At 35.3% G+C, this 11,756-nt stretch overlaps 1 protein-coding gene across 1 annotated transcript; it reads left to right on the top strand.

The window, feature by feature from the left end:
* Positions 1-1,994: 1,994 nt before the first annotated feature.
* On the top strand, positions 1,995-8,155 carry LOC117104918. The gene is made up of 4 exons (XM_033245852.1): positions 1,995-2,313; positions 4,999-5,265; positions 6,613-6,790; positions 7,290-8,155. The coding sequence occupies exons 1-4, from the start codon at positions 2,014-2,016 to the stop codon at positions 7,463-7,465; spliced, it is 921 nt and encodes a 306-aa protein (XP_033101743.1). The 5' UTR covers positions 1,995-2,013; the 3' UTR covers positions 7,466-8,155.
* Positions 8,156-11,756: the final 3,601 nt, after the last annotated feature.

Here is an 11,756-nt window from a genome sequence, read left to right as displayed (position 1 = left end):
TTTGTAAAGAGATATTATATATATATATATATATATATATATATATATATATACGAATATATATATACATATATACGGTATATAAAATAACTCAGTACGTGACGAATAGACCGAATCACAACATTTCAGCTTGTATTTGTTTAATCCATTTTTTACCATATTCTATATCAGTAGGCCTAACTTGGTGGGTAAACAATTACATCAGCTTATCCTGGCTTTTCATAGGAAAACAAATTGTAAAGAATTATTTGCATAATTAGAGTTTTATTACGATGAAAATATTGTTTGTTCGTGCTTTTTAATGTTTGGCTCTGAATATTTTTACTAAACGAGCATGCGGCTGTTTTCTTTACTTTTGTTTTTTCTTATACTTGCAACATTTGGCCTCTGTGCTTTAAATAATGATTCTTTAAATGATAGTGCTAACGATGAAAATATTTTTTGTTCGTGCTTTTAAGGTTTGGCTCTGAATATTATTACTAAACGGACATGCGGCTGTTTTTTTGTTGTTGTTTTTGTTGTTTTTTTATGATTACAGAGTAGGCACGCTCCTTTCTTGATATTGCTTTTTAATATTTCTAGGCTTAATCCTTTTATAAACTTAAAGGTTCTGAATATTTACAAGTAGTTCAATGTATAGCATATTGCTTTTGCTGCACTTTAATCAGTTTGAAACGATCAATATTGAAAGAAGTGCAGCATTCCCCCGCCGCTGCATACTGCATACCATATTTTCTGAATTTCAACTAGACAATACTGGATTAAGTATGGATTCCACAATCAATAACTCTGATATTAATATTTTTTATTTAACCTAGTCTATCGGGCATTTCTGTTGGCAGGTTTGATGGAAGCTGCAGACACAGTCGATTTTATCGAAAGTTGTTATTGGAAATGCAATATACGTATTTACTGTATTGATATAATACTTGATTACAAAGTTTGTTTTACACCATATACAAACAATACTACAGAGACCTACATTTATAATTTACTGTGGCAGTGAATTTGCAGTGGTATTAGAAAACTGTGAATATTAATCACCTTGTAAATATTTATGCGTTCCATATTGCCCAAGGCGCATGCTTAAGCACGATCACAAAACATGTTATGTAAAATCAACGCCACATGTTCGTCAATATCTAGATCCTTTTGTTGATCGCCCGATGATTGTATCGGAAACTTTGTAAAGAATGATCACGTTTTCCTCGTAAGTAAAACAGCTTCATGACAAAATATGTATGCCTTTATGTATGTAATACAAGTTTAAAATGTGAAAATAAAATTATAATAATGGTCGAGAAAATATTTCAACATTATCTCTAGACTTGCCAAAAGTCCTATTTTACTCATTCTGGACTAAGTTTATTTAGAGAAGAAAAATTAAATATATATAAAATTTGGTATGGCGCGCGCACTAACCGCAATAAAAAGTGAGTAACCCAAATTTAGGGCCTGGAACCAGACTAAATTATCTGCTGAAACATCACTTAAGCCATAGACAAAATCTATATTTCTAAGAATAAAAGAAGGAACTCCGTTTTTGTAGTTTTCTTTTAGTTTGTAATTTGGCCCTCACAGATATTGACGGTACCGTCACCTCTCCTTCGGAACTGCCCTCAATATTCTTAATAAGTTTTTACCACCAAAGATCTTAAAATATTCAATTCAATTAAAAAATACTTTTATCCAAAGAGAAAATTTAGTTGGTTATGGCTTAAAAATTGTAAACAAAATTAAAAGAACAGTGTACAATAAATAAAAAATACATACAATAGTTAAAAGTTATGTATAAAAAAGATCTTTGGTCCTTACTACGGCGACGAGTTCGCACGTGAAACGCCCACGAGGAAGTTAAAGAAAAGTTTGCAAGCCCTTACGGTGGCTCAGTGGCCGCTCATACGTGCTTTAAGTTAGCCTATTATTGATTAATCATATAGTAATACAGACATAATCGGGTAATAAAGGAATGATCGTCGGTACACCTACGTTATTTGTGGTTCACTTGTGAAGATGGCGCATCTGGCTCGACTTATTGCTTGTGCGTTAATATGCGTCGTTTCTGCCACTACTGATTTAAAGTGTTTTAGTACATACAGTGTTTCTTCGAATCGTTATCTCAACCATACTGGTATTGCCAATGTGACAACCGAACGAAATCTAGGGATGTGTGCATCCACTTGCCAACTTGATTATCGCTGTGTTTCCGCCAACTTTGCTGCAAATAATCAAGAATGCCAACTTCTGACTATAAATGAAGAATCCACTCTGATATACGACGTTCAATGGATTCACATTACACTTAGGTGGCCGGTAATGTTGCTAGTTTATAAAATATTTATAGACTTCCATACTTCTAATTTAAACCCAGTACTATTAGTGGGAACGGTTGGCGCAGCGGTTGTGTTTCGGTCTCTCAACCTTTAGGTCAGGGGTTCGAACTTTCGCTGTGCATTTCGCTTGTGTTTTTGGACAGAGCACTTTACCTACCCAGGGAGGAAATGGCCACCCTAGCAACACAATGCCGAGGCTTAGTACAATGGGCCAATGGCATACATCTTGAAGTCTTGAAATGGGGGGTGCTGATGTGGAGAGGGGGCCGCGAAGTAGAATTGGGGGGGGGGCTCGATGATCATTTTAAAGGGCGCTAATTCGCAAGATAAGGTGATTTTAGTTGCTTTTAACTACTTTAATGTGATTTTGGAGGACGAATGGGGGAGCGCGAGTAATTTTTGGAGGGGCGTGCGTTCCCCCACCCAACCCCCGCGCACCCCCAGGTACGCCACTGCGCATGGGCTAACAGCTCATTCCCCTACTTCAAGTAATGAATACGGAACTAGCTTTATCTTGCTATTAGTTACCCCTGCACTAATAGTAACTTACCTTAAAAGTTAATCTACACAAATTTAACCCACTCTCTATAGTAACCCAATGGAGTTATCATTGGAATGCCAAAAACATTTTGCTTTACAGGGGGATTTTGACTTTTCTTAAAATGTCCGTAAAACTGAAACTGTCTATTATATGCGTTTTGTTTTTGAGTTCTCTATAAAGAAACAATTAAGCAATTGTATACTGCATTTTTCAATGTATTGTGCAATAGCATGAGTGACCAATTATTCCATTTGTAACCCACCTTAAAAAAACTAAACAAAGGAATACTTCCTATTCTGATCTTGACATTGCGTTGTATTGTGAATGCTTTGAAAACTTGCATACACGTATTGTGTCAGAACACTAGTACAGTCTCTCGTAAATTTAAACAATTTCAAATCATCCAAGAAGAATCTTAGTGTTTTAGAAGGTACCATTTTCCCCCGTGACATTTTCCCCTGGACTGTTTCCCCCAGGACAATTTCCCCGAAATTTTACCCCTCCCCTTTTTAAAATACGAATTTAAATACAAGGAATACATCAAGATTTATATCATCTCAATATTAAATCTTTATTAAATCAACTGCACAAGTAACAATATATGAATTACATATATTAAGTCATTAAGTTTACTTTATTTTCATTTGCTCATTTTTAGTTACTATACAGTATTTATTTTTGTTAACAAATTAATTATGATATATGGTATAATGATTAAACAAACGTATAGTAGGTACCGGTAATAAAAGTGTTATAAATGTTGGCATTACATCTTGTATTTAGAAAGGTATTCCCACAACCATGATGTGCCCATATATAGTCATGATGTGCCCATATATAGTCATGATGTGCCCATATATAGTCATTACGTGCCCATACTTTACCAATCAGCCTTCAGTCTTGCTATCTTATTGCACAAATAAATATCATAGGAAATTAAGTAAAATAAAAAATTACAATGTATTATAAATTAAAATGTATAATTGAAATTAGGCCTAAAAAATAAATTGTTTGTTTGCCCTTCGTTTTTTTAAATGATAAAAGGAGGCGGGTGGAAAAAGTTGTTTTTTTTTTTGTTTAAGATACTCATCAGATGGAATAAAAATAACCCACAGAGACCTAGAATGGCAATATCTTCCATCAGACAACAACTTTAGATTTATTTGTAGGGCATCTGGCAAAAAATAAAGATATCACTCACATTTTTTTTATTGTAAAGCAAAAAGCTAAAAAAAATTTTTTTTTTTTAAGTTTTTTGTTTTTTTTGTTTTTCTGCCCCTATTTTTTCAGTGAGTTAGGGGCGGGTGGAGGAGGGCAAACAGACATTTTTTTGGCCTTATATATATGAGAAGAAAATAGTAACTAAAAATTAGCAAATTTAAATAAAGTAAACTTAATGGTTTAATGTATGTAATTCATATTGTTATTTATGTTTGTTTTTGTTACTTAAATATTACCATTTAAATATTGTTGTTACTTGTGCAATTGATTTAATTGTTTGCATTTTGTCATCGTTCTAAGTAATCCATGGATATCAAATTTTGCATAATAAGGCCTAATAACAAATTCAACACCAATGAGGTAATACACTTTCCGTTTTCTCAATATCAATATTACGGTATTATATACTACTAATAGGACTATTATTAATAATAATACCGGAATAATAGTAATTACTATATGACTAATAATAGTAATAATAATAATAAATAAACAATAATAATAATATTTAATAATAATAATAATGTTAAATAGCGATTCGAATAAACGCCCCTCGAATAAACGCCCCCTCCAGAGCCTCATTAGGAATACATGGCTCCCTGGAATGTAATGTCCCAGGGTATATATTTTTTCATCGAATAAACGCCACCCCCTTTCCTCCACCAATACCAATCTTTTTGGCTGTAAACAACCTAAGTGGAGCAACATCATTCTCAACACTAAGGCGAGTTTATTTAAATATATAGAAATCCATTTTACACCAAAATAAATAAACGTCTCCCTCGAATAAATGCCTTTTTAAAAAAAACCTTCTCAATAATGAACACCCAGGGGCGTTTATTATAATAAATACAGTAATAATACCGGTAATGTCTAAACGTATTACCTGTATTTTGTCGTTAGAATACGAGCTATAGTAACAACAGCATAAAACCGACACTGGCCGCAAAATCTAAGGGGTTTGTCAGTGTTGGGTATAATAGTGTAACTGATAAATACCATCGTGCACCAGATACTATGGATGAAATGATACCAGGATGGGATGCAATAACCTTCACCAACGTCAATATTGCTAGGTACGCGACCACCACCGAACCCACAACTGCTCCAACAACAAATCCTACTACAACCATACCTGCAACCGAAGAACCAACTGCTGATATTTATTCTGTGAGTAAAAAAACACTTTCATGACTAGCATGCGTTATTGACGGGATGTCTAAAGCCAAGCACATCCACTGCGTCACCCGATTGTCAACGACTGTCGGCCGACAAAACAATTTCCACTCTGTGAGCGATTGACGACGCGACACCAGCTGCGGATTTTCGGTGTCAGACTGTGCGATCGTCATAAAAAAAAACAAGAAACGATCCAAAGCGCGCACCTCCTTACGTTGTGTTCATTGTAGTGGGGGGAGGGGGAGGAGGGGCAGCAGCGGTGTTAGGAGGAGTTGGCAGCCGTCGGACAAGCATACCTCCGTCGTCCGACGCCACGATGAGGTCGTCGCGCTACTAATTTGCCGATCCAAGATTGCCAATTCCTATACTGGCTAAAGCACAATTATTGTGGGCCATCCTAAACCATAATTCTCTCACCATGAGCTCCACCGGCGATTTTATTTCGGCCTCTCAACGGCATTGGTTGTGTTCTATCTCCACATGGAATCGCGTCGGCCGACGGTCATCGTTTTGGGCCGGCTTTAAGATGTACTATCTGTCAAAAAGACAAAACCAAATTCAAATACAATTTTGAATATTTTATTTGAAAGTATCAAATAATTTATTAGCTTCCAACGAGAAACAGATCTTTCACCAATTTACAAACAATATGCTGCAAAAATTCTTAAATCGATGATTAATCAATGCAATTTAATGCAGAATACAGGAAAATTATTATTTAGGTCTCTGTCCGAAATTTTTTTTAATTTAAATTATTAATTTTAAGTTAATAACTTACTTAAATATACAAATTTAGCAATTCAGATGTGAAATTAATTTTTCTAATATGTACATCTTTAAAGGCCAACTCAGACAGCGTCGGCCGACGCAGCTCGACCCGATTAAGCCGTCGTGAGAAATATTAAACATGTTTAATATTCTACGACGCGACTGCCCCCGACGCACACCATCGCGTCTGCGTTTAACTCACACAGACCCGACGCAACAACAAATCGCGTCGGGCTGCGTCGTACGACGCTGTCTGAGTTGGCCTTAAGTCTAAAATTAGACATGTAGTAAAATTAATTTAGAAACATTATAACAAATTGCGTTGCTTATTCCCCAGGAACCCAGCAAACATTTAAAATTTAATTTTTAATAGGACAAGTTGGAAAGAAAATATGTTGTAACTTGCGAAGTAACGAAATTCAAATATTGATTTTTATTATCCAAACATAGCTCTACATTTTAAGTACCTGATGGCTTATAATGTTATAACATTATTTATTTTCCAAAACAATACCGTAGTCGATCGCCTTGTTTGTTGTCGTTCTGAGCGTGTTTATCTTGGATTTTCAGTACCTGTATCGTGAGTCGAACATCACTGAGGCTGAAATATCCTGGAACTTCGACTTCTCGGATACTCTACTTCGAGTTACCGATCTTGTCATTAATGGAACAATAGATTTGTATCGTGGCGGAAATATTACCTACAACATCTGTGGCGAAAAATCTACTAATTGTATTGAGGGGTCGGGTAAGAAAAATTAGATTCATAGCATTATCGTAACCGGCATGCACACACACACCTACCCATCCACAAACACACCCATCTCAAAACAGTGGCTGAACCAGGGGTAAAAAATGGGCGCTTATTCGAACATTGTATTTAGAGAAGAGACTGTAAAAGATGATGATGCTGGTAATGATTATGATGACAATGGAGATGGTGACGTAGGGGCGGATCCAGACCTGTCCAAAAGGGGGGTGGAGCGAAGGTGGCCGATAGAGATAACAATACCCTAGGGGGTCCCCTAAAAAATGCTGTGTTCTAGACGCCCGAAAATAACCTCTGAGGCATTTTGGGTGATAATTTGGTTCTTTTTCTTTCTTCTCCTTTTCGGGAAGGGGGGTGCGGCCGTCCCCCTCTAAATCCGCCCTTGACGAAGAGGAATCCGACAATGATTATAACGATGAAGATAACTTAAAGAATGATCAACCCACGTACAATTTCTAAACTTTTATTTATTCTATAGGAGTTGATGTTAAAACCTCTGTGTTTGCGGGAGCAAAGCAATTGACTGTGAAGTTTTTATTGTCTGGAGAATCCGAAGATTATCCAATACTGTTCCCAGTTTCAATCTACGCGCCCGAAGACACTTTCGGCTTTTTCGTGAATATCACCATGACTGATGACTGTCAATATGAATGACGTCATTTAATTATTGGCACTATCAAATCATTGATCAAGCTGTTTGCAGTTCAAATGAATATATTTAAATAGTTATATTGGCCTATACTGACGTGTACCTTTTATAAGCTTAAACTTGGCATGGCCGGCGCCCCATAGTTTAGATAGATGGGCGGCGCATCACATGTGCTGTCTCATTATGTCACTTTCATCATTGTAGCAGGTTAATGATATAGAAACACCACATCAAAATTAAATGGAAAAAAAATTTCCAAATTTAATGTAAGTATTCTACTCTACAAAAAATAAATAAATAAAATAAACTTTCCAAATTGTACGGTGTTTCAAAATGCTACGTTTAGCCCCGGAATTACCAATTTATCAACCAAAATGCATGTGAAGAGCCGCAAGTCTAACTGTCGATGACCACTTACCTATAATAGGCCTATATAAAAAAGAATGCCGAACGACAACTGACCAACTAAATGTCGCAGTTTGCTGGCAAAGCTTTATAAATGGCACGGGATATGAAATACTAAAATTGTTTTTAAGCATGATGCTGTGATTGGAATATTGGAATTTTGCAAGTGTATTCAGCGTTATAAATTCGAACCTGTAAAAATTGGTGGTGTATCAATTTACCCTATTAATAATAGAATGAAGCCTAATGATCGAAATGTATTGTTTGGCGCACGCAGGCCATGACATGCAAACATGGGGTTCTGGTTGCTTAAACAATAGTGTTGTATCTGCAGCTGCATCTATGTACATAACTTGGTATGATACAACCCTTCTTTTTTGTAGGCTTCAGTGAGGCGCTTATTCGAGAGCGGCTCTTATTCAAGAGCGGCGCTTATTAAAAAATATTGGCGTGGCGCTTTCCATCCTATGTTACATCTCACTTATTCCCATAGTTTGGTACCTATCATAGACCCTACATCATCGTAAATAAACGTTTATGAAGATATGCTTGTGTCTTCCGTTGTGTTATTTATTCATTTGAACGCTGTATACATTGTATTTATTAAACTATTTCTTAAACTGTTTCATTATTATTATAGGCGCTTATTCACTCGAATAATAAAGAGCGGCACTTAGCGAACAAAAAAAATCACGTTTGGCGCTTATTCGAGAGCCGCGTTATTCGAGCATTTACGGTATCCGGAACCAAAAAAAGTGTCCCCTTGACAAAGGTAGGCCTATTATTAAGGATCAAAAAAAGAATCGAAATTGGTTGACACTTATTTATTGGGTAGGTTAATGGTTAATGCCAAGTGGCGCCGAGAGGTCGGGGTACGGCGGGGAAAGTGCCCCGGGGCCCGGGATACTATAGGTAAAAAATAATATAATAAAATAAATAAATATTTTATTGTTCATTATATACAAAATATAATGAACAATGTAAAAAAAATGGTATAATGATAATCACCTTTATATTAATAGCGATAAAACTAAAATAATGCTTCTCAGAAATAATCACTTTAGGACCATTAATAACACCTTAAATATTGTTCTTGATAACACAAAACTTGAACAAGTTTCCAGCATAAGGTACCTAGGAGTAATAATTGACGCACTCTAAGTTGGAAACAACATGTGCACATTTCTAAAAATGTGGAATTTAAAATTACAATGTTGGACAAAATGTCTGGGTTTCTTAATAAATCACTATTAGAAACTCTGTACTTAAGTACTATTCAGCCTTATTCTGAATATGCAATAACTGTTTGGGGAAATTTGTCCGAACTTAATAAGAAAATTGTTAAAAGACACCAGAGAAGGGCGGCTCGTATTATAACGGGTAACTTTGATTATTGAAATATTAGAGGTGATGATATTATTCATTCTTTGTCCTGGCAATCGTTTGAAGAGAGAAGGGATTTTGCCATTGCGTGTCTTATGTATAAATGTATTCAAGGTCTTGCGCCGCAAAGGCTTTTAAATGAAATTGTATTACCTGTCTCTTATACACATCTAGATGTGTATAAGAGACAGCACCTAAGTTTAACTCGTATAAAATGAGTTCGAGTCTTAAGGTTGCCGGAGCAAAAATCTGGAATGAATTACCTTCAAATATCACCCACTCACCTTCAATTTATTCTTTCAAAAAGACTTACAAGGCTCACTTCTTCCCCCTTAAATGATTTCTGGCCTTGTCTGATTACTATTTAGGTTTTTCTGCTTTTGAAAAACCGCACCCCCTTATTTGAGGTGGCGCCGTCAACTTAGCAGTGCACGGTAAGGGAGCCGCAGGCTTATCCTCGGTGGAAGCTACCGGAGCCCAGCAAACTGACGCCGAGGTACCTGCGTGTACACGGTAGTGATGGCGGCGACATCTCAAAAGCGGGGGCGCGCGTATGCCATTTTCGTGATTTCTGAAGAGGAAATGGAGGGAAAAAAAAGAATGAAAAAGGAAAGAAAAAAATGGGGGAGGAAAAGGGTTTCGAAATGATGATTATGATTATTAATGCCTGACTCTGGGTGTGTTCTTTTGTGTTTTGTTTATCATTTTTATTTTGTTGTTGTTGTTTATTATTATTGTTATTATGATTGTTATTGTCGTTATTAATGATATTGTTATTGTTATTTTTTTTTTTCCAGGACCACAGTGAAAAACATTTCTTTAAAATGATTGTGTCATCCTGGCTAAAGATATTAGTAAATAAATATTATTAAATGTATACATTTATCCAGTATCATTCATGTGTTTTTCCCACGATGATTGTAAATGAAGCTGACCGTTCATCGATGAAAGCTGATAATTAATCGGTTCTAATTCTTTTTCATGAATATTTCCATGACTACTATTTCTAGAGTTTATTTTGAATTCAAGTCGTAAATTCTTTACGTTATTGATTAATGATAATTATAAAAGACTTGGACCCTGGACATCATTAATATACATTCAAGTTAGAAAATACAAATAGACCTGATAGAGATTCGATTGTCAAACTGAATTAATATATTAAACCCGCCAGTGGCGGATTTAAATGAAGGGCCCGAGGCCCTGCCGCATTATTTTTTCCCCATACGGTTAGGGCAGAATTCATTATATAGAGGGTGAACTATACATGAATATGCATGCCTGACCTCCCCCTCGCGAAAAATAATCTAATTAAATAAGCCTTGGTAGTCAAGGCAGTGTGAAAATTAAAGGATTATATTTGTAATAATGACTAGACACAGTTTATGTACAGCACTTTGAAAGTATAAAGCACGTGCAGTAATATTGAATCTGGCTATTTGAGCACAGCAGGCCTATGTAGTTATAGGATGATGTGTTGTTTATAATAATAATATAAATAATAATAATTTATTCGGAAACCTTTGAAACAGTGGCACACTTTATGATAAAGGTGCGTCCAAAAATAAAAGATGAAATGAACGGCTTTCATATTCTTTCATCATACAGTCAGCGGCCACTGCTTTCGCGAGTGAGAAGTCAAGCATGTATATTCATATATCAGTTCACACAAATGACCTTAAATAATGCCTATAATAATGCCTATCTATAATTGATGCCAACTGTATGAGGAAAAAATGCGGCCCGGACTGCCAAAAAGATGCTCGGGGCCAGCGGCCGCTCTCGGCGGCTCTATTAAAATGCCTAATTATTAAAGATGCACACCATGAGCCTATGAATAAATATTTGGTAATCACAACTTAAAAATTTCACATACCTACAACATGATTATTTTGAGACTATTTGTTGATAAATAGAGATTAAACACCGTATTGGATTGAATAATAATTTGGTACCATCATGCTCGTCCCCCTCTCCTTCAGAGGTGCCAGTGGTCGAGTGTATAAGCCCTAGCCCTCAATAGTTTTCTTTTTGCTGAAAGATAATATATTTTTATTATTATTATTAGTACATATCCTGTATTATTAATATTATAATTATTATTTATCATCATCATCATTTTGATGCGATTGATTATTGATTGATTTTATTCAGTAGCAAAATTATACAAAAATACAAAGTATAAGAAGACAGAGAAAACAAAGACATGATACCCAAGGACCCAACATAAGTAAAAAAGAAACCTTATCCGTTGGTCTTTACACTACAGAATTAAAAAATCAGCAAAAAAAAAAAAAAAAAAAAAAAACAGAATTAAAAAATCAGCAAAAGAAAAAAAAAAAAAAAAACCTGCAAAGACAAATAAAATTTAGTAAAAATGGACGATAAATACATTGCTATAAAGTGTAAAATTTCAATTTGAAAGTTACAATAAAAAATGTTTAAGATTTAAATAAATTATAAAATTTCACCATAGAAAAAATACATTTGTTCCTAAGCGCCATGAGC

The sequence above is a fragment of the Anneissia japonica genome, unplaced genomic scaffold (genome assembly GCF_011630105.1).
Source record: "Anneissia japonica isolate Jap-2015-1 unplaced genomic scaffold, ASM1163010v1 scaffold287834_len5846547_cov211, whole genome shotgun sequence".
Classification (NCBI taxonomy): domain Eukaryota; kingdom Metazoa; phylum Echinodermata; class Crinoidea; order Comatulida; family Comatulidae; genus Anneissia; species Anneissia japonica.
The sequence above is the reverse complement of the archived record's forward strand: the minus strand, read 5'-3'. Positions and strand labels throughout refer to the sequence as shown.